Source organism: Pristis pectinata, chromosome 5 (assembly GCF_009764475.1).
Source record: "Pristis pectinata isolate sPriPec2 chromosome 5, sPriPec2.1.pri, whole genome shotgun sequence".
Classification (NCBI taxonomy): domain Eukaryota; kingdom Metazoa; phylum Chordata; class Chondrichthyes; order Rhinopristiformes; family Pristidae; genus Pristis; species Pristis pectinata.
In genome coordinates this window covers 75,647,841-75,672,500 of record NC_067409.1, presented here as the reverse complement: position 1 = coordinate 75,672,500, position 24,660 = coordinate 75,647,841, and the positions used below count along the sequence as shown (strand labels likewise).

Genomic DNA, 24,660 nt, shown 5'->3' with positions numbered 1-24,660 from the left:
AAGTGAGAAGGGAAAGATTTCAAAGGGTCCTGAGGGCAATGTTTTCACACAGAGGGTGGTCAGCACATGGAAGGAGCTGCCAGAGCAGGCTGTGGAGGCAGGTACAATTACAACGTTTAAAGGACATTTAGACAGGTATGTGGATAGGAAAGGTTTAGAGGGATATGGGCCAAACACAGGCATATGGGACCAGCTCAGATAGACGAGTTGGACTGAAGGGCCTGTTTCTGTGCTGTATGACTGTGACTTCTATGAAACACTTTGGGAACTTGGACACAAAAGTCTTGCCCGCAGAAAATGCTCCTCCAAATTCCCGTGCCCACAACAGAATGTTTTAAATTGATAATCAAAACAAAAAAAAAAAGCAGATGCTGAAAATCTTAAATAAAATGCTGGAACTACTCAGCAGGTCAGGCAGCATCTGTGGAGAGAAAAAACATTTCTGAAAAGTTGAAGTTTTCTGAAAAACTTTTTCTGGAAACAAGATGAGACTATATAACATAATGTGGCAGCTAAGATCAAATGAAACTTCCAAGTGCACGTGCTTCTGAGCACTTGTTCACAGTCCACAGCAGTGACCCTGAGCTACCAGTTGCCTGCCACTGCAATTCACATCCCACTCCGGCCTTTCTCTCTGTGGCTTCTTGCACTGTTACAATGAGGCTCAATCCAAGCTTGAGGAACAGCACCTCATCCTCCCTCTGGGTATATTGCAGCCTTCCAGACTCAATAATGAATTGTCCAACTTTGGGCAACTCGCTCTTTCTTTACATTTATATCAGAACTGGCCACTTCTACCACCATCATTTTGGCTGTTTTACTTATTCCATATAGTCTGGCTTGCTAGCCATGTCCCATATCTGACCATAAGTAACACATTACATAGATCAAGTTGTTTAAGCTGATTTTAACTACCTCTTACTGCCACATTTGGTAATCTGGTTTTATTAGAGGGCATTCCCTTCATTCCACCCATCCTCTCCCCCACCTAACTCGGCTTCTCTCTCCCTTTCCCAGTTCTGAAGTGTCCCGGACCTGAAATGTCAACCCTTTCTCTTTCCACGGATGCTGACTGATGTGTGCTGAATGTTTCCAGCATTTTCTACTGTAAATTAGTATACCAGCTGCCTCTCAGTAAGTGATGCTACAAGTGTCACCCCTCCCAACCTGTGCTGCAAACATACACCCACTCAGAACTGGGTTGTTTCAGCTCGTCCCAGTTACAGCAGAAAAAGGGGCTTTTTGTTCTTTCAGTGGGTGTCGCAATCACTCCTAGGTCTTCGAAGAAAAGGCAACCTGCAAATCAAATTGGTTTAGTTTAGAAGATACCAATCTAGACAACTGTGTGTTGTTTATCTTCCCTGCATGGCTGTTTACATGCTAGCAGAGCTTGCACAACCATCAAGGTGTAGCATGTTGTTTTTACCATAGAGGGAAGCATCATCTACAAGGTGAGAGTAATGGAACATGAAGTCATTCTTATAATGGGTGCTTTAGCTATGTGTAGATAGGGATAAAGGTTACAAGTACCCGTTCTCTCTTCTGTTACTTTGCCCCTTTCCATCCTTGCATCAGCTCATTGCTGAAAGAAACAGTACAATCACTTCTTACTTCTAGGGTCATACAGCATAGAAACAGACCCTTCGGCCCACCGAATATGCACCGACCATCACCCACCCATCTACACTAATCCCATTTAATTCCCCCAACATCCATCATCACAAGATCACAAGATCACAAGATAAGGGAGCAGAAGCAGGCCATTCGGCCCATCGAGTCTGCTCCAAGGAAAAGGGAAAAAGAAATGGGGTGGGAAAAAAGAGAGAGAAAAAAAAAACTATTCTAATCCCATTTGCCAGCCTTATCCCCATATCCCTTGATACCCTGACTATTTAGATATCTGTCTATCTCCTCCTTGAACACCCCCACTGATCTGGCCTCCACTGCTGTGCGTGGCAAGGAGTTCCACAATTTCACCACCCCTGGGTAAAGAAACTTCTCCTCATCTCTGTCTTGAAACTGTACCCTCTAATTCTAAGATTGTGCCCTCTGGTCCTGGACACGCCCACCAAGGGAAACAGCCTAGCCACATCTACTCTATCCTTACCTGTCAACATTTTAAATGTCGCTACGAGGTCCCCTCTCATCCTTCTGTACTCCAGCGAGTACAGTCCAAGAGCCGACAAACGCTCATCGTACTTAAGCCCTTTCATTCCTGGAATCATTCTCGTAAATCTCCTCTGAACCCTCTCCAACGTCAGCACATCCTTCCTAAGATGCGGGGCCCAAAACTGCGCACAGTATTCCAAATGAGGCCTCACTAGCGCCCCGTAGAGCCTCATCAACACTTCCTTACTTTTATACACTATACCTCTCGAGATGAATGCCAACATAGCATTCGCTTTCTTAACCACCGATCCAACCTGGTGGTTAACTTTTAAGGTATCTTGTATAAGTACCCCCAAGTCCCTTTGTACTACCGCACTATCAATCTTCTCTCCTTCTAGATAATAATCTACCCGCTTATTTCTACTTCCAAAGTGTACAACTGCACATTTCTCAACATTGAATCTCATCTGCCATTTTCTTGCCCATTCTCCTAAACTGTCTAGGTCCCTCTGCATTCTTTCTATTTCCTCTATGCTCCCTACTCCTCCACTTATCTTGGTGTCATCCGCAAACTTAGCCACACAACCATTTATTCCATCATCCAAATCATTGATGTACAAGGTAAAAAGGAGAGGCCCCAACACCGACCCTTGCGGCACACCACTAGTAACCGGTAACCAACCAGAACGAGATGCACCAGATTCAATCATTCACCTCCACAAGAGGGGCAATTTATAATGGCCGAATAACCTACCAATCCGGGATGCAGGAGGAACCGAAACATCGGAGGAAACCCATGCATTCACAAGCAGAACGTGCAAATTCTCTACTGACAGCAAACTCCACACAGGTAGTACTGGAGGTCAGGACTGAAACTGGGTTGCTGGAGCTGCAAGGTAACAGGTTTACTAGCTGTACCACTTGGCTATTTGACCCTTGATCTATGGTTCATAAACCTGAGACCATCCCAAACTTTACTGCCTTCTAACATACACCAAATCTCATTCCCTCTCACCCATCTGCTTCCTGACTTGGTTGAACAATGCCTCTATTTTATGACATTCACTCATTTTCAAATCCTTCCACGGTCTCTCCCCTTCCTTATCTCTGTAACCTCTTCCTGCCTCAAATCTACTCGAGATATCTCCAGTCCTCCAAATCAGGGAGGCGGAAGGAGAACGGGAGGGGGGCAGGGGGAGGGGGGATATACTGACGTCAACCTGCATGTTTTGTTTGTTCGTTGCTACCAGTGCTGAAATACAGGATTCTGCTCACCATCTAATCAGCAAAATAAAACGACACCTTAAGTAGTGGCTTTAGGACGCGAAGCAACAATGAATTAATTAGGTTCATTAGTTAACATCTGGCCGTAAAGCTTTTACTTTAAACTTCATTTATAGCAGCACAGTAACAGGTCCTTCCGGACCGAGGGGTCCGCGCCGCCTATTATGAACTACCCGTAGTAGGTCTGCAGAATGTGGAAGGAAACGGAACCAGACAGACAGAAAGGAGAGGGTACAAACTCCCTACAGCGGGGATCGAACCCTCACCACTAGCGCTGCAGTAGCGTTGCACTAACCGCTACGCTACCGTACTGTCTTCCTTCCCGCCGACTATACCCACACTCAATGCCTGTGACCATTCTAATGCAGCAATACCCACTTGGATCACTTTCCTTTCCAGAAATACCTCATCTTGCATGACTAATTTTCCAGTGGAGTAAATTGCATCAATGCCATTGGTATTTGGTACATCATTTTCTTGGCGATTTTCAGCGTGGGCTGATTCAGTAATGACGTCTTTGAAAAATCCCTCAGAGCTGACGTGAGAGACAGTATTTTGTCTAACTTCAGAAAAGGAGCTGTGCATATCATTGTCTAGTAATTAAATTCAGACCAACCAGCTCCCTGGGGAGTACAGTGAGAGAGCCCCAAGCAATGCAGCAAGTAGTAAAAGCTTGTAGTTTTAAGCAAATGCTACTTAGGAGCTGCCTATGGCAAATGAAGGCTTACTTTACATTGAAAGAATGCAGTCTAATGATGCTGGTAGTTTCCACATCTGCCTGTCAGGAATCTATGGTTATCCAAAAGCTCTACTTATGTGGAACTGGTGGGATTCCTGGGCCACAAATTTCACCTGGAATTTTCCGGTCATTCCCACTGACTTGGACAATCAGAAGGGTCAAGTATCCACAGAACTTGTCTGTAGGCTATATAAATGACTATGCTGGGACACTAACTTGCCTTTAAATATAAAATATGGGTAAACATTACAAGTGCACACAACCCACGCAAAACCTTACAGACCAAGAGTGAGCACTGCTATGTGATGGGTGTGAGTTGGCAAGAGTCTGCACTCACAGGAAGCAAGCTGCAAAATCTACTTGACAGAGACCCCAGAGACTGCAGCTGCTGGAATCTGGAGCAACAAACAAGATGATGGAGGAACTTTGCAGGTCAGGCAGCATCTGTGGAGGGAAATGAACAGTCGACAGACTTGACCCAAAACGTTGACTATCCATTTCCCTCCATAGATGCTGTCTGACCTGCTGAGTTCCTCCAGCAGCTTGTTTGTTACTCTGTACTTTAGTTTCCTTAAATACTCGTGCCTGGTTAATGAGATCAGTGGATCACTGGACCATGAAGACAATAGCCAAATTTAAACCTGTACTCACTTCTGGTCAGCACAAATATATATTTTCCACAATGGAGATCTCTAACCAAGGTGGGAGTCCCTAGCAGGATCTGCTTCCACTGTTCCCTGGCTGAAATCATTCAGTACTGATCAACATCGGTCCAAGCTTCTGTTCCCATGTCACACCAGACAAGGTGTTGAAGTTGACCGACCATATATTCTGGTTCACTGGAAAAAGCCTCCAGAGAGCTCCAGCAACCAGAGTTCAATCCCAACCTCAGGCACCACCTCTGTAGAGTTGTGCTTTCTCTCTGTGACCCAGTGGGTATCCCTCTGGGGACCTCTGGTGTCCTCTCACATCCCAACGATGTGCTGGTTGGCTCATTAGTTACAGTAAGTTACCTTCCGAGTGTAGGTTAGTGGCAAAAAAGAATCAGAAGGGTAACTAACAGGCGGGTGTGAGAGTGAACAAGTTATCAGGGTTCAGGGAAATAGAAATAGGGGGAAATAGGACAAATGGGATTGCTCCCTGGCAGACTACATGGACCAGCGCACTAAATGTTAAACAACAGATCCTTAAAATGTGTTTTTGTATTACAGTTGTAATACAAAAACACATTTTGATGTGTTACACAACCATCTCTGTTGGTATTAGTATGAGTACTCCTGGAGGAGTCACCTCTTCGTAAAACTTGGTGGCCCTGGCATTGGGAGTGATCCACTGTGGGCAGTCGTTGCTGAGAAAGACTGGTGGGTTCAAGAGGTCTGTGCATGTCCGGAAGGCTGTCTTGCTTCTCTACCAGGGCCACGCACATACACCTGATGTTGCAGCAATACAGTGGTGTGGAGCCTGCAGTCAGACCCACATTTCCTCACCGTTCTCAACCAGCTTTAAAATGGAAAGAGGAAGATAGCTGGAAATCGGATGGAGGGAGAGCAAAGTGGGCGAGATGATTGGAGGAGAAAGCGGCAGGAGTAGGCTATTTGGTCCCTTGAGCCTGCTGTCCCATCTGACAAAATTGTCCTTGATCTATACCTCAAAGCACCTTTAGTTTTGCGCTATCCTCATTTCCCTCAAATCCTTTACTATCCAGAAACCTACTGACGTCCATTTGGACTGAGTCTTCATAACCTCCAGGGTAGAGAATTCCAAAGATTCACTGCCTTCCAAGTGAAGAAAATTCTCCTCACTTCAGTCTGAAATGGTGTACCCCTTGTACTAGAGTCTTCAGCCAGTAAAGCACACCTTTTTGACTGTTGTTTCAGTGAGGTCATCTTTCATTCTTTCATATCCTGGAGAACAGAGACTGAAGAGACTGCAGGTGCTGGAATCTGCAGAAATGCACAAAAAGCTGGAGGAACTCAGTGAGTCAGGCAGTATCCATGGAAGGAAATGGACAGTTGGCATTTCGGGCTGAGACCCTTCATCTGGACTACCCATACCACAGCAGACATCGATGAAGCATAGACTTTGGCCACTGAGAAAAGTGGCATGGAGTTTGATGATCAAGACCTCGAATCTGGCACAAAGGTCATTGAAAGTTGGATAGCAGCAATCCTCATCATATCATATATGCTGCTAAAAATATTTGCCTCACTATTCTCTGCAAATCATGTTTGCCATCCAGGTTACTTTGTTGTGCTCCCAGTATGTATTGTTTGGATTGGTTTCAGAAGGGAATCAAATCCTAAATGTTATCTAACCCTAAATGTATCATCGTCACAAGTGCAGGTTCTCCCCAGGATACAGCAGGGTTCCGTTCCCGTGAACCGTTTGTTACCAGGACAGTTGGCATGTCGGAACTATGGTCACAAACAGAGTTCCCAGGTAGCAGAAGATGCCTGTACACGCAGCAGCCAGCAAATCCATCCCGCTGGTCTCCCGAACACTCGTCTGTAGGTACGGGGTGTACATAAGTCAGGTGTTCGTAACCTGGGGAGAACCTGTACCCTCACAACCAGCCTTGGTCACTCTGGCTATCTGACTCTCAGAATTCTGGGATCTTTGTTTCTAAATGAGCTCAAATTTCTTATTAATTCGTTCATCCTCCAAGGATTCTATTTTTTTGCCCTGGGGAATTGGAAAGGATGAACTGATGCAAAAAAGAGGGATAATCCTAAATCAAAATATCGAGCTCTGTTAGCATCAGTAACCTGATGGGACATGGATTTAAAATTCGTAAATACAACCTGTAACCTGTGGATTACCATCTGACCAGCGTAGGGGACAACATTGTACAATGCATCCAGTTCTATCCACTGAAGCCAAAAACTCACCCAACTGTTTCCTGCTGAAATAGTTCACGTAAACAAGAGGCTTAAACACTCCTGGGTTCCCTGAAGCTAAAGGGCCACAAGTCAACTCTAATTAGTGATTAAAATTTATCTATCCTGACAAAAGGTCACTGATCAGCAACTTTAACCACTTCTCGCTCCACAGATGCTGCCTGACTTGCTGAGTATTTCCAGCATTTTCTGTTCTTATTCTGGATTTTCTGCAGTTGCAGTGTTTTGATTTTCTGTCTGTGATTTATACCTGAATGTTGGCCATGAGGGAGTGCTGCCTTTCCACGAACCTAACAGGCAGGTTGGTGTTCTGTGGCTACAGGGAGAAGGAGGAACAAATATGTGGATTTGATTTCTGAACAAAAACATCATCCTTCACCCTGCGTTGACAACAGCTTGTCAGAACACACACAACAACTCGTGTTCATTTTTCATATAGTACAAATGTTCTGAAACTTCACCAGCTTATCAGTCAAAATTTGACATTGGTTAAAGGTGCAGAGTTTCAGAAGTGAGATAGAGGAGGAGAGATGTGGAGAGGCTGAGGGACTTGGGGAGAAGATTGCAGCTTATGTCCCTGGAGGGACAGCCACCATTGGCTGAGTAGAGGGTGGTGGGGGAGAAGGCTAAGTTCTCAGAGGGTTAACAGAGGTTACCGAGGAGAAAAAGTAGATATCTGGGTGATGAAAACGTGAGAAATATTGTAATGAAACCCCATCTTCAAGATTCAAAAAGGATTTAAACTTCTTATGCATTATTTATACTTCAGCAATCAGCAGATTTGGACTAATCATTTATAAGAAGTGGTTTCCCTCCCCAGGATGGGAGAGGCCAGTTTAAACATTTATACTCCTTGGAGACGGCTTGTTTGACTCAGATAAATCTGTAGCTGCTGCACCTACTTCCTGTGTCATTACCAACCCTCAAAATGTATCAACTGCTTTATTTTGAAAAAAGTGCTTGTAACTGGAAACTACGGTAACGTAACTAGTTCCATGAGACAGTTGGAAATTTAGTCCAAACACCCCTTTAGTGAACAAAATTAGATGTAGGTCACTGGTGAACACAAGCATTTATTTTTTTTAAGAAATAAAAATTCTTGACACAATGTTTTATACTTATATTTATACACAAGGATGGTTTTGCTGTTACGTAATCCCTTCCCCGTCAAGATGCCAGTAGTGTCACAGATCAAACCCTGGTCAAATATAATTCCAAACAATCTGTGAACAGGACTCTATGATTACCAACACTGGGGTGTATTGTGAGCAATGCAAGGGAATGTCATGGTTTAGATAACTTGATTGCATTGCTCTGTTTGGAGGCCGTGAAGACTCAATGGGCTGAATGGTCTGTGCTGCAAGATTCTTATAATAACTTCAGCTTCCTCTTTCCCTGGCTAGCAAAGCACAAGAGAATACATTAAAAACCTACTGGTCATGTGGGAAGCCTCTGCATGATCCAACTCACGACTCAGATAAGGCTCTATTCTCTCCATTGTGAATAAACAAACATACAGGAAAAATCATAATTTACAATGAATCACTTCATGAAAAGTCAACAGCCTACGTCACTTAACAAGTACTGAGGCACTCCAGTGATTACTGAACAGCACTCACAATTTTTCCTACTGCGAGTAAATGCACCAATAAGTATCTGCTTCAATATGAAAGCAGCTAGTGCAATAGCACAATAACCACAAAATAAGCGGCTGGTCATTTAAAATCGAGGCTGCGTGGAAGATTCATAGAGATTCATAGTTATATAGTTTGTAAACCGGCCTTTCGGCCTAACACATCCCGTGCCAATCAAGATACCCATCTACGCTAATCCAATTTGCCTGCATATGGCCCACATCCCTCTAAACCTTTCCTATCCAAATGTCTTTTAAATATTGTAATTGTACCTGCCTCTAGCACTTCCTCTGGCAGTTCGATTCATATACCCACAACCCTCTGAATGGAAAAACTTTCCCCTCAGATCTCTTTTAAATCTTCCCCTCTCATCTTTAACCTATACCCTCTAGTTTTCCTTTCCCTGTAAAAAGACTGTGACTATCTACTCTATCTATGCCACTCATAATTTTATAAGCTTCTACAAGGTCACCCCTCAGCCTCCTTTGCTCCATGGAAAACAGTCCCAGCATATCCAATCTCTCCTTATAACTCAAGTTCTCCAGTCCTGACAACACCTTTATGAAGCTTTTCTGCATCCTCTCCAGCTAATCACATCCTTCCTATAGCTAGGTGACCAGAACTTCACACAATACTCAAAGTATGGTTTAACCAACGCTTTGTACAACTTGTAACATGATGTCCCAAATCTTATGCTCAGCCGACGTAGGCAAGCATACCGACATGCCTCCTTCACCACTCTGTCTACCTGTATTGCCACTTTTAGGGAACTATGCACTTGTACCCAAAGGTTGTGCTGTTTGATAGCACTCCCCATAACATAGAACAGTACAACACAGGGACAGGCCATTCGGCCCATGCTGTCTGCACCGACCATGATGCCAACTTAAACTAATCTGATCTGCCTGCACATAGTCTATATCCCTCCATTCCTGCTCGTTCATGTGCCTTTCGAAATGCCTTTTAAACATTGCTTTCATATCTGCTTGCACCACTTCCCCTGGCAGTGTGTTCCGGGCACCTATCACTCTCTGTGTAAAAGAGCCCTCCCAGTCACTGTGTTCCTCACTCAGAGGGTAGTGAATCTCTGGAATTCTCTGCTCCTCAGGGTGGTGGAGGCCAGATCGATAAATATTGTTAAGGTGCAGCTAGATAAATACTTGAAGTATTGAGGAACTGAGGGTTATCGGGAATTGACACAAAAGAGAAGTTAAGGCCAGCATATAATCAGCCATGATCATACTGACTGATAGGGCAGGCTTGAGGGACCAAATGGCCTACTCCTGCTCTTGTTTTCTTGTGCAATGCTCTCAAACAAGACGTCTCCACCGCTGCCTCCAACTCTGCTCACTGATAGGCCAGATTCTGGCTGATCTCCACTCAAGTGAGTTTTTCCGTGGTGTTAAATGTCACAGGGTTTTAATGACTAGCACTGGAAATACTCTTTTTCTTCAAATGAATATAGATTTGCAGATAGTTTAAATCAATTTTTGAAAGGCTGTGACCAATAAGAAAGAAAAATTGAACATAAACAGAAACTTCAGTTAATGTCAATGTAACCTCAGATGCTGAACAAAAAGCTGTGCCCTATGTGTCAAGTCGAGTGAACCCTTTGGCTACCCCTAGCTAGAATATGCTTGCTAATGCTTACGTATGTCTGGGATCATTAGATTGCAGATTGGTTTATTATTGCCACATGTACTGAGATACAGTGAAAAACTTGTTTTGCGTGCCATCCATAAATTCATTCCAAAATATGAGTACACTGAGGTAGTACAGGGGGAAAGGCAAATAAAATTTATACTTTTACCATGCACGCTACAAACATTGATCTGCCCCTCCTTCATAGCCAGAGCCTCAGGATCAAGCAGTTTCCACTCTGGATCCACGGTTGCAAGGTGACTGATAAGGCTGGTGTGGAAAATTGCAGACTTTGCCAAGGAGGGGAGGTCGTAATTGATAGGACAAGTGGTTGGGTAGTTTATGAGGAGGTGGGCTCCCTCTACCATTTCAGTGGGTCTTCTGTATGCTCCTGATGCATTGGGCTTGAGGTTCTCAATATCGTCCCCTATGCTTCTTCTCTATTTTGAGCAGTTGTGCGCTGGGATTTCCAGTGATATATTTTCTCCCCCTGAAGAATGCTTTGAGAACATCCTTGGATCTTTTCCTCTATTGATGGGATAATTTCTTCCTGTGGCAGAGATCGGAATAGAAAGTCTATTTCAGGTGTCTGGTAATGGGCTTGTCAACACTTTGCCTAAAGTAGTTGACTGAGTGTAACTAGGGCCTCAGCACTGGGAGTGTTATAGAGTCATATAGCATGGAAACAGGCCCTTCGGCCTAACTCATCCATGCCAACCAAGATGCCCATCTAAGCCTGTCCCATTTGCCCGCCTTTGGCCCTTGTCCCTCTAAACTTTTCCTATCCATATACCTGCCTAAATGTCTTTTAAAATGTTGTTGGACTAGGAGAGAACACCAACATTGGTTTGCTTATCCTTCTAGAGAACGCATGGAAGGCAGCATTGATGGTATCTATCCAGAGCCTTTAGTTGACTGCTGTAGAAGTCCAGCTCTGAGTACCACATGGAAAGGCAGGGATCTCTGTTGCCAGGAAAACTTGAGTTCTGGCCAGATTTGAGGTCTTAATCTTCAAACACTTTTCCTTAGTTGGCCATTAACTGTGATGGTGAATTTTGTTATTGGTGTCTGCCTTCACTGAGAGACAGCACCTGCAATACAAAAACAGTTCACTTTCTCCTTGGTCTGCCTGTGAACTTTTATTGTTGGAAGACAGCATTGTACAGAGGGGTCAGGTTGGTAGAGGACCCTTGTCTTGCGGATGCCGAGTGCAAGGTGCATCATTTCATGTGCTTCAGTGAACGAGGCAACAAACACAAGTGACGTCTGCAGCTGAACAACCAAGGTTGGGGTGACCTTGATTCTGGTCTGTAGGCACCATTAGTCTGCCCTGATTATACTTTTCACATAAGACCTGCAGGGATATTGAATCGAGAGCAAGCAATTGCTGACTGAAACAGCCAGTCAGTGAAATCTTTTTTTATATTTCATTTTCTTCACTGGAACCAGGTCACAACTCAATTACCTTCCTGGCACCAGCCTCTGAGATAAAATAAATCAAATGGCAAAAGGCTTCAGACAAGCAATTGCTTTTCTATAGTTACAGTGCATTGCCTGTAAAATAAATAACATCACCTGTAGAAAAGTCAGTGGCTGGTGAATGACTACATTGTTTTCATTTGCTTGTGTTTGTTGCCAGTGCTACTAGGATGCCTGGCATACCCCTGCCTTGATTTCTAGGAGGCTAGCACAATTAAATTAAAATTTGTGGTTACTTTGAAAGACCAAAGATGTAATCTCCAAGGCAGATGTGATTATAGTTGGTTGTAATGATTGCAGTATCCCATCCCATTTACGACATTCACACACACCTCAGATAGAGGTACAATGCCCGTAACCAACACAATGACTCTGATTTATCACCAACAGCTTTTGCTTAAATCTCAAACCCTGCTTAGTTTCAGCATTCGGTTGAAGACTACTTTTCAAAAATGGTCCATTCTCGCAAATATATTTATTACAAAACAAAAGTGAAGAGCTGGTTAAAATAGGCTACCACCTGGCAATGGTGGCATTAGTGGGGAGAACAGAGAGAAGGTGAGGAAAAATTCATGAGAAGTGACAACTTTCACTTCAAACAAAGGCAATCAATCTGTTAGAGATCATTCAATTGCATCACTATTATTCTTGCACTATACAATCAAAACATTGTTTTCAGCCCTCAGAGTGAAAGATGATCATGACGCCTTTGTGTCCTGTTGCTTCACTCTGCAAATGCAACAGGGGGTGGGGTTCCTGGCATGAACTAACCATGTGGTTCAGATGCCAGTTTGCTCCATGGTGCACAGGACAACATAACTGCCACACAACACTCCTTTAGAACATTGTGGTGAACAAGGATCAGGTTGTCCCAAGATTACTAGATTTTTGCTGATACAGTCCTGTACCAGGACACCTGATCATTCTTCAGGCATCCCAATACAGCACACTTGAACCACCGCTAATCTAACCCCTCCCACCACTGAGCAATTGCCCAAAACTTAAGCCCTGATCTGCAACGGGTAGACTCAATTCTGCATAATACCACCACCACCACCACCCAACCCTGCTCCACCACCCAACCCTGCTCCCACATAAAATACTGATCCTGATCCCAATTTTCAGGTTTTTCCTACCCCAAACATCACAAATGCTGGTCTTGATCCTTCCACTTGCCCTTCTTCCAAAGAGGCAGGCTCTAATGCAGTTTCTCCCTCTTGCCCACATATTCTTGGCACTATGCCAGGACTTTGAGTGAAACTGAGCGTTCAGTAGTGAGCTATCGCTGGCTCTTTCCCGCTCCACCCAGCTGGCACACTCACTCACGTGTAATCGAACTTCTGGGCACAGGTGTCAAAGTCATCCCTCTCTACTCTGTATGAGTTTCTGACAACTCAGCTGAGTCACAAGAATTGTTAAATTTATCATTGATTGAATAGCCTTAGAATCAGAATTTATGAGAGTACAGGGAAAATACACGTCCTGTAAAGTCCCCACAACTCAACTGGTCTGCGCTAATAACAAATACTCAACCGTTCGCTCCCAGTTCTCTATCAGCTTTCCCTCCATCACCACCCTGGGCAGTTTGATGTGGACATTCACCATCCTGAGTGAAGCTGATAAACACAAAGCTCTCTGCCTGTCTTCACTCTAATCCCCATCTTCTTAGCTTGGCTCTCTGGTAGATGGCACACTCAAACATCACAGGAGCACCACATTTTGAACGCTTGAAGAATACCAAGCTTTTCTGGAACATCAGCTTGGAGTTTTCTTCTCCATTATAAAAATAAACAGCTTCTCAATCTTTCCTCATGATTCAGATGCTGCAGTCTTGTAATCTGAAAATTACTGCTGCTCTCAATACTCTGTATGTGACTGTATTTGTGGACACACACACTGAGATACACACCAACACCACACAGACACACATTATCACCTGCAGGAATTCAGTGTTATATCCTTCTGGTTGCCTTTCATTTCTTCTCATTGCCAGCAATACTGAGTTTTTACATGATAACAGAACTGCTGTTAAAAGTTCTGATACTGGCCTTTTGAGTGCAGCCACATAGATTCAACTGTTTTTAAACAGAGTTTCAAACGTTAACATCATTTCTAGAAAGCAACTTTCTAGGAATTAAACCCAAATCTTTCCTGCAACAGAGACTTGCAGATAAAATATTTTACCATGGCCAAAACTGTAACCACGTCCCAGCAAAGCTTTCAGTAGCAACTTTCCTGAAGCCTTGTGCAGAAATGATATGTGGGGAATGTACCTTTGGTACATTCCTTCACTGGTTAATGCTGGAAGTCGTAAACAACCTTAAACACTACATGTGTTATGTCAACACAGGATGCGGATGAACGAAATGAGCAGATTGATTTACTTGACACTTTCTTCCACATCCAAATAATAAATGCATTTTGGAAATGTGCTGCTGCTGTTTAAAAAGGGAAAAGAAATTGACTGACGATAGTCCAAACAGCCCATGATTGGTGGTGGGCAAGTTATGAGATAAAGTTCCGGGGGACAGTGTAAATTAACTTACAGAGGAGGGACAAGTTGATCAAAGGCATCAGCACGTATGTTAAAGAAAGGATGTGTTCGACAAACTTCACTGATTTTTCTTTGATGCAGTAACAAGGATAGCCAATGTGGACAAAGTAAATGACAAAGGAGTAAATGGACTTTTAGCAAGGCATTTGCCAATATCTTTCCAGACAAGATATTGGAATGATCAACAAGGGGTAGTGGTAAATTTGGTTTCAGTGGGAGAAGAAAAAGGGAATGGTCAGTGGGAGAAAGAAAAAGGGAATGGTCAGTGGGAGGGAGCGTGCACTGGGGTTCCACAGTGCTATGGTTCCTTGCTTTTATGGTACATGTAATCAATTTGGACTTAAATGCACAGGCCACAATTAGAACAACTGCAGATCATCCCAGAATTGGTGGTGTAATTGGTGGTGGGGAATCCACCTGCACTAAAGTGGCAAATGGAATTCAGTGCAGAGGTAAGGAGTGCATGGTAAATGGTGCAACACTAAAATGCACAGAGGAACTGGGGTTCTGGTTCATATGTCCTAAACTCCTGAAGGTAGCGGGACGGACAGATGAGATGGTTAAGAAGGTGCGTGTGGTTTTTGATTGTATTGGCCATGGCTCAGAACTCAAGACCTGAGTAAAGCATTAGTTGGGCCACAGCTAAGTCCTCTGTGGAGTTTATGTGGAACCCAACAGAAAGCATATAATAGAGGGCACTTAGAAATTTACAAGGATGCTGTCAAGGGAGACCTTTAACTATGGTAGGTCGAGTTTGCTTGGAGAGCAATATGCTCTTTAACATGATGCTTCACACACAATAGCCACCAGTTTAACTCCCCGAGTTTCATTGGGCGTACGGGACCCTCACTGCAGGCAGGCAGAGACCTCACTGAAGATTAGGATCTGCTGATGTAACCCAGGCCTCAAAATAACTTCAATTCAAGAAGCATCCACACATTCAACACTCAGTGCCAGCCTCACCAGGAACAAAGGGCATTGGGGAGCAGTAGCCTCAGTACTAATATCACCCTCTAACCTCACACCAATCTCAAAGTCGGTAAAGGTCAAGGTTTAACCATCCGCTTCCTCATCGCTTGTCCAACTGTGCCACATTCTCTCTTCCTGCTGCTTTGTTCACAAGCCTCAGCTTGAAGTTAAATCTCAGCGCTACCTTCCTTCTAAGCAATTCATGGAAATTTCATGCTGCTAGCCACTTTCCATCCACTTTAAACTTCAACAGAATGAATTATATGCACCAAACACTCTGCTGGAGGAACTCAGTGGGTTGAGCAGCATCCGTAGGAGGAAAGGAATTGTCAACACTTTGGGTTGAAACCCTGCATCAGGACCCAGGAATTGTCACATGAGAGGGCTCCTCTCACTTCCAGCTGAGGTCTTGGAGTTTGTTTGTGAGTTCTGGTGATGGCTGGCTAATTGGCAGACTTAGTTCGGGCACATGGTCTCAATATTAATGACAAGGAGCCCTCACACTTATTATTGGAGGCAAGTGTGGAGGAGATGGGGGAAGAAGAATTTAAGGAGATGTTTTGCAATAGAGAAAATAAAGATCATCTCTGCATTCCAAGATGATCCAGGAATATTGAGCAGCTTTGGCAGTTAACAGCAGAGACCCATTAGTTAGATCTTTAATTTGCCTAGCTTGTTGGCTGTTAGCATATCCGCTTGGGTCTTTGTTATTTTGTGTGACGGAATGAAGACAAAGGCTGGATCAGGGAGCAAATAGGGTGAGAGGGGGGTAAAGACAGAGCTGAGGCTTTGTTGGACATATCAATAGCTGTAGAAATATTATAGAATATGGAAGATTGCAGGACAAAGGTTGAACAGAGATCATGCAAATGCAAAAAATAAGCATAGTATAAACAATTCCACCAATATTTCCTGCAGTATTGCTTTTTTTTAAAATTAAATTTGACAATATAGAGGAAATTATAGGATCTGTTAATAGTTTGGACAAAATAGTGACCACATATACAGTAAAGCACCTGTTAGGGCAGAGCAAAAAACACATCTCAGCCAACAGCATTATGAAACAAGTTACTGTTCATGCCAAGTTGGGCATTAGTTTCTAGTTTGTTAGAACGTTGGCACATGGTGCCACTGAGGAGAGGAACATGAAAGGCTTCCCATAGTGGGAGTCCTGGAGCTTAATGATGAAAGCTGGAAGCGGAGGCAGGTGCTTCCTCAAGGAAAGCTGGTGTCACTCATCAACCACTTCCCCTCACCCTGTGAGCAGCTCCCTAAAATAGCGGTGTCTCAGTTTCGTTTGCATTGATTTGTTATTGTGGCCAGAGCTTTGGGCGGATTTGCAGGGATTGAGGGGGAGGGAAGTGGTGAAACGGTGAGTGGAATCCACGAAGATTTATGGATGTCTCACATTACTGATACTGACAGATCTTTGCATTCTGGTCTAGGGTTGATCTGCTAACGTAGCAAGAGCATCACAAAATTCACAATTCAATACAGAATATGCAAGCACAAACAACTGACCCAACTACAAAAGAAAAGTGTACGAACATTATCAAGGCTCCCAACACCTGTCAAGTACAGAGACAAAGGCCTGGGAGCAGCTGACCTTTGCCTGTCTTGTATCGAAACCAAAAGAGTGTAAGAAACTTGCAAACAGGTAATTTGTGCTTTGATGAGTGCATGAGCTACATTATCAAAGGCCGTGCCTTTAGAATATGTTGGACTAACTCAGTAATATAAACAAGACAAAACAGTCAATATATATTGCACAGCACTTGTGGTCTGGCACAGGTTGTAACTTGCCCTTAAGGCCGAGGAGGTCTGACAACACTGACAATTAATGCAAAACTCCACTTCTGGCCTTCATAGTTGGGTTCAGGCATTCAGTCTGTTGGTGGCTGACACAAAGAGAGAGTATTCGTTTTGACCTGCTACTGTGTGCACAGAGGCGAGGTTTGATCTTGGCACTTAGGAGGCCACCATAAGACCAAAAGATACACGAGCAGAATTGGGCCATTCGGCCTATCACTCCACCATTCAATCACGGCTGATGTTTTGTTTCAAACCCATTCACCCACCTTCTCCCTGTGCTCCCTTACCAATCAAGAACCTATCAACCTCTGCCTTAAATACACTCAATGACTTGGCCTCCACAGCCCTTGGTGGCAATGAATTCCACAGATTCACCACCCTCTGGCTGAAGAAATTCCCCCTCATCTCAGTTTTAAAGGGATGTTCCCTTATTCTGAGGCTGTGCCCTCGGATCCTTGACTCTCCCACTAATGGAAATAAGCTCTCCACGTCCACTCTATCCAGGCCTTTCAGTATCCGGCAGGTTTCAATTAGATCCCCCCTTTCCCATTCTTCTGAACTCCATCGAGTACAGGCCCAGAGACATCGAACGCTCTTCATAAGTCAAGCCTTTCATTCCTGTGATCATTCTTATGAACCTCCACTGGACCCTCTCCAGGGCCAACATATCTTTCCTTAGATACTGGTCCTGTTGTACAGTTTTTTTTCAAATCTACTGAGAATTTTTAGTGCGATGACTCCCTGCTCATACTGATTTCAGAAGTGGTTTCTGAGGTGAAGTCACTATCATAATGTAGGAAATGCACTAGAAAAGCATCCATCCAAAAAATGTACCTCTGTTTGTAAACATTGACTGGACTGGTCCTATCCTTCAGAGTGCTGTTTCATATACTTTTAGATGTCAAGAAAGTATTGCTAATGGTGCCAAAGCCTCTCTGGGACCCAGGATTCCCGGGTGGAAGGAGGCTGGAGTTCCAGCCCAATCTTTCTGTTGGTATTACAGGGATCCAGGAATTTCAGACCTCTTCTCCTTTACATGCAGATCTGGGAAAACTCCACAGCTTCCATTATCATCTTGCTTATTCAGAGAACACTTAATAGCATTTGGGCAAAAGCATCCCATTTTTCCTTATGAGATAGGAGGCTGCCATTCTGTCCATCAAATCTACGTCAGCTCATAATGACTTCTCTGTAACCTAATGCCTATGAATATTCCAATGTTTCTCCTAACCCCCACCTAAACTAGGGACAGCCCATTAACCAACTAACCCACATGTCTTTGAAATGTGGAGAAAACTGGAGCACCCAGGGGAAACCCAAACAGTCACAGGGAGAACTTGCAAACTCCACACAGCCCCAGTCGAACTCAGGATTGATACCAGGTCTCTGGAGCTGTGGGATATGGTGAGGGAGGGGGTGGAATCAGATACAGTTTACTACATTTATGGGACATTTAGACAGATGTTTAAGTAAGGCATAGAAGGATATGGAGGAATTTAAAATAGAGGGATATGTGGGAGGAAGGGGTTAGATAGTCTTAGGCGAGGTTTAAAGGTCGGCACAACATTGTGGGCTGAAGGGCCTGTATTGTGCTGTACTGTTCTGTGTTCTATGATATAGGCCTAATGCAGGCAAATGGGATTAGTGTAGATGGGCAAAATGGTCCGCATGGACGTGGTACGACTTTAAAACAGCATCTCTATGTCCCACCTCTCAGGACGGTTTTGAACTGGAGTTAAGCAGGAAGAAGCACTTGGGAGACAAGCAAAAGCAGAGAGTTTACAGGACAGTTGCTAAGCAGTGGTCGAAGACAGATGAATGTTGGTGAGAATTTGGGTGGTGGGACGGTTGCAGGGGCAAAAAGCCCAGCTTGTATTAGTGAGGTGCAGCACAATCCAGACACAGAATCAGTGTCACATGGGAGGGGTGCAGCAAGGGTGCAGTGTGATCACAGCCAGCCAAGGTTGCTCAGGGACAGGTAGGCGTGATTTTACATGGGAGAGGACAGAGTCATAGAGTGATATAGCACGGAAACAGGCCCTTCAGCCCAACTAGTCCCTGCCAACCAAGTTGTCCACCTGAGCTAGTCTCATTGCCTGCATTTGTCCCATATCCCTCTAAACCTTCCTACCCATGTATCTTTCTAAATGTCTTTGAAATATTGGAATTGTACCCACCTCTACAGCTTCCTCTGGCAGCTCTTTCCATATACCCACCACCCTCTGTGTGAAAAAGTTTCCCCTCATGTCCCCTTTAAATCTTTCCCCTTTCACCTTAAACCTATGCCCGTTAGTTTTAGACTCCCCTACCCTGGGAAAAATACCCTGATCATCCATCTTATCTATGCCCCTCATGATCTTATAAACCTCTGCAAGGTCACCCCCCAGCCTCCTATGCTTCAGGGAAAAATGTGCCAGCCTCTCCTTATAGCTCAAGCGTTTGGATAGGCATATAAGTAAGGTATATGAAGTTTACGAAGGCAAGCAAGGAGGGCACCCAAGGATTCATCCCCATAGAGAATGGCAGGAGGGATGTGCAAAGTCCAAGATATTCTAGAAATAGAGAAGAATGGGGAATAAACTTCCATCCAACTAGAAATGGGGATCATCCACTGACTGTGCTGGACACACTATCCGGGGATTCTACAATTAATCTGGTTCAGGCTGGATGAGCTCACACAGAAGAGACAGACTCACCTTAAATAAGAAGTATTCCACTGTGCTAACACTATTGAACAGTTCCCTTATACGATGAGATGGATTCTTGACCTCACAATCTCTTTGTTGTGACCTTGCACCTTATTGTTTACCTGCACTGTACTTCCTCTGTAGCTATGACACTTTACTCTGTACTGTTATTGTTTTTACCTGTACTTCCTCAATGCACTCTGTACTAACTCAATGTAACTGCACTGTGTAATGAATTGACCTGTACGATCAGTATGCAAGACAACTTTTTCACTGTACCTCGGTACAAGTGACAATAATAAACCAATACCAATACCAAAAGTATTCCACCTATTCCAAGCCATTCTGGCCCAACAGAGTATATGTCACTTTTTAATTTAAAAAAATAACCACGCTTAAATCATTAATATTGTCATTTGTTAAACATAACTGTCTTCTAGTTTTAACAAATACAACTCAGATAAAGTCGCAGCTGTTTGCTGGTGCTTTTCTTTGCATAATTCAATGCCAGAAAAAAAATTCTCTGCCCACATGCCAACTGAAAAAATAAATTAATATAAATTAAGAGCGATGGCCTCCGTAACTGGCCAGCACCCAAGTGAGGAGTTAAATGGCTGTCATTATACTGTGAACAAACTCCTAATGCAAGACACACGCACAGAATGTTTTTACTTTTTGCCACGTGTGTGGTTTCAGGCAGAGCCGAAGATGAGTGGGATAAAGTGCTGAATTCACAAGATTTTTATAGCACAGGCACACATCCACTGGCACGAACTCAGCTGAACTGATCTATCTTAACTCACTGATTCCAGCTGCTAGCTCTTCATCCTTTAGCCCTGGTAAATTAACATATCCCCTGATAAATTTACATATCCCCTCTAACTGCAATCCCTCCCCTCTCCCCCTGGATCCAACTCATGCTCAGATATAGTTTCTCAAACTGCAGAAGCACTTTAGTAACTTACTTAAGTAGTCTAGCCTCAACAATGAATATTGGCTCTTACAACCACTGAAGGCATACTGGGTTAGTGTGTGGACTTTGATGCTGATCATAATGCCCTCACTCCAAGAACCCGGGCTTGTGTGAGCTGCATTGCTCAGAACTGTAACATCTGGGAAGCCTTGAAACTTTTAAAATCTTCTCTTAACCTTGAGCGAATAATGCCTAGTCCGTCCTGAAGCCAAAATACAGAGTAGGGTTGAGGGACGGGGAGTGTGGGATAGGGGTGGAGGAAGCTATCTAATTCCTAAATACTGGAACAAGCACCACCTATGGATGGATCTTCTCTCAACATATTATACAGCAATTAACTGTCACCAGCTCTTCTCACCCCATATCCCAATCCAATGTTGCAAACCAGTTCAACATTTCCCTTGTAACTTATTGAATGGATGCTGCTCAGTGAAATTGTTGTGCTAATATTCCATCCCCATGGAACACACATCCATTCTCTACATAACATTAAAAAAAACTGCACACAAACTAACTTAACACTTTTAAGCCATTTCAAAGGTCTTTGGCCTAACTGCAAGCCATTAGTTGAGAGGGTTGTTATAGAATGGTATTTGACAGCAATGAAGCAATACATAAGTAGGAAAATTACGTTTGAAAACGACGTTTAATTTCAGGCAGGATTGCAGAGAAGGGCACGGCTAATTCCAAAACTGCAGTGAACTACACAAAGTAGGTGTCTACACGGGGACTTCTGAAGGAATTAAGGGCTGTCCTGTGTTTAAGATTATGATGGGGCTGTCACTGCACCTAACAGCTGAATACTCAAACACAAACACCAGTGGATTTGAAATGATGGCATAAGTGAGCGGGGAAACTCAGTCTGCAGTTAGCTGACAAAATATATGCGACGGGCTCCCAGCGAAGAAGAAGCGGTGATGGAGGTTAGCGCAAAATAGGGCCAGAGAGCCTGTCGTTAGAAACGCAACAGTGTCGGGGTGGGCGGTGGGGGGGGAGGTAGCCGGTGGCCCGAATCCGAGGTCCCACAAGAACCACACTGTTCCTGGGAGACCTCTACAGCGCGGTGAAATCGGAGTCGTAGCGCGGATCCCGCTCAGTCGGAGGGGAAAGGCAAGGACAAAATAAATATTGATTTAGCCAACAGGGGGAGAAATAGACTGAGTGCTTCTAAAACCTCCAAACTCACAAAATCCTATCCCTATCCCACGCATAGATTACTTGGTCTAAATTTCGACACAAGACTTCCCTTAAAAATAGATGCAATGAGGAAATTGCACATAGACTACATTACGCGCCCTTGTGCATTGGGTCCGAAACAAAATGACCTGCTCCGAGCCCACCGGCCCTTCTTCCCACGATTAAGCAACAGTGCATCTCAAAGTGTGCAAAGTGTGAAGTGGTTTGAACGGAGCCTTCGACGGCAGCTCGGCAAACTGTCATCGAGCTGCCTGTAGTTGGAATTTTCAATCAGCGAGCTTCGCTGCAAGCGTTGTAGCTTTCCTCAAAACCAGCAAGTCTGCAAAGAACGGAAGTACAAAAAAGCCTATCTTACCTTTCGCTTCATTTTGGGATCTTCCCAGATGTCAAACCAACACTTGGGTTGCAGGACACATTAGGTGTTGTGGTCACAACCAGGTCATTGGTAAACCACAGGGCAGTCTATTCAACGCACAGCTAGCTGGTGTGTACGTGGTTCTTACACGTCTCCTAGTCTCTACTCCTTTTACACTGACACAGGACGAAAGCTCAGTTCATTAACACAGTGCCTCTCCGTGGCTCAAGGGGAAACCTCCAGAGTTGCACAAGCAAAAGGTGGTGCTTCAAACGGACTGAAAAAAAATCTTTTAACAAGAACGCTGTGAAAGAAACATCCTGTTTCAAGCTTGGAGTGAAGGAATTCTTTGTCAGATTAGACAGACCTCAATAATAATATAAAATACAGGATCACAAAAGCAAGTCCTGGAAATCCTATTCCTGTGACCTAGCAACCATCAAAACCCTCTTCTAAAATGGATTCATTTCAAAGCCCTTCACCTCATGCTCCCCCACATGAAATAGGCTAAGAAACAAAACCTTTTCTGTTTACAGTCTCCTCTATTGACATCTCCCGCTGACATCTTTTTTCATTCAGTTTCTCTTTTGTTCAGTGTGAATTCAAAGCAATATGACAGTCAGATTCCAGGCACCAGGGGGATAAGCTGCACTGCTTTCTGACAAGACAGCCTTTTCGTAGACATCAACTCAACCTGTCCCTTCACACACACACACACACACACACACACACACACACACACACACACACACACACACACACACACACACACACACACACACCAGGCTCTAAAATCCAACATCATCAGGATTACTCACATTATAGTTTTTTAAGATAGCAAGCGCACGCACAGACCATCACACTTAAACTCAGACTGATTATAGAGTCGTAGAGTCACACAGTCATACAGCACGGAAACAGGCTGATCCGTGTCAACAAAGATTCCCATCTGAGCTCATCCTGTTTGCCTGTGTTTGGCCCATATCCCTCTAAACTATTCCTATCCATGTACCTGTCCAGGTACCTTTCAAATGTTGTTAATGTACCTGCCTCAACCACTTCCTCTGGCAGCTCGTTCCATGTACACCCCACTCTCTGCGTGAAAAAGTTGCCCCTCAGGTTCCTATCAAATTTCTCACCTCTCACCTTAAACTTATGCTCTCTAGTTCTTAACTTCCCAAGACTGTGCGCATTCACCCTATCTATGCCCCCTCATGATTTTATACACCTTAATTATTCTTGGCTTCTTTGCCATTCTCCCCTTCCCCAACATTTCTTCTGCCCATCCAGAAGATATTGACACCCTAAGTTATGAGTGCTTAAAATACAGTCCTTCTCCAAAAATGTCCCAAATGACGACTGTGAATTAAAGTGACTCCCTTTCAAGCAAGGTGTGGGATAATCTGGTATTTAATGGCTTCATTTGATTTCTGTCTGCATCGGGATGAGGGTCACAGTATTTGGATCAGGAGCATAAACCTCTCTCGATATTGCATACACTAACCCACCCAGCTGAGATCACTGAGGACCTCAGGGATCCTCATTGGAGATACTAGTCACAGATCAAGGCTTCAACTAGAAGGGATACCATGGTACAGCTAGTAGAGCTGCTGCCTCACAGCTCCAGCGACCCAGGTTCAATCCTGACTTCTGGTGCTGTTTGCGTGGAACTTGTATGCTCCTCCTGTGACTGCTTGAGTTTTCTCCTACATCTCAAAGATGTGGAGGTGGGTAGGTTAATTAGTGACCGTAAATTCCCCCCCCCCCCCGCCCCCAGTATGTAGGTGGGTGGTAGAATCTGGGGCATTGATGGGAATGTGGGGAAAATAAAATGGGAATAGTGTAGGATTGGTGTGAGTGGGTGCTTGATGTATGGTGCAGATGAAGGTCCTGTCTCTGTGCTGTATAACTGTATGACCCTAAGTCACTGGGTAGGATATAAAATCCCATTTCACCCACTTGCAGGAAGAGGATGATCACATTTTCTTGACCATCAGATCTGATCTGTAAATGAAAAGATGTTCCAACTACATATACTATCTTCCTTGAATCAAACTGAACATTTTCTTCAGGCACACAAGGGTAGAAGACCCTTATCTGCAGCATGAGGTTGCCAGCACCCAATGGCCATGGTTGTTTCTATGCAGCAAGGTACAATAACAAATTGTCACAAACATCAACAAGCTTATACTCTCAATACTGTGTGACAAAGATGGCAGAGTTAGCAACAAGAGTTGTTCATTCGTTACCAAGTGGTAAATATCTATTGTGCTAAAACTTGAATGCATCCATCCAAAAGAGGTGTGGGGGAGCCCCTAGTGGAAAACAGC

The 24,660-nt window shown here is 44.0% G+C and overlaps 1 protein-coding gene across 1 annotated transcript in view; it reads right to left on the bottom strand.

The window, feature by feature from the left end:
• The window catches only part of nedd9 (neural precursor cell expressed, developmentally down-regulated 9), a 72,942-nt gene extending 50,434 nt beyond the window's left edge, over positions 1-22,508 (bottom strand). Inside the window, exon 1 of the mRNA XM_052016691.1 lies at positions 22,331-22,508. Within this exon, the coding sequence (XP_051872651.1) occupies positions 22,331-22,342 (12 nt within the window). The 5' untranslated portion in view covers positions 22,343-22,508. The remainder of the gene's footprint in view (positions 1-22,330) is intronic.
• Positions 22,509-24,660: the final 2,152 nt, after the last annotated feature.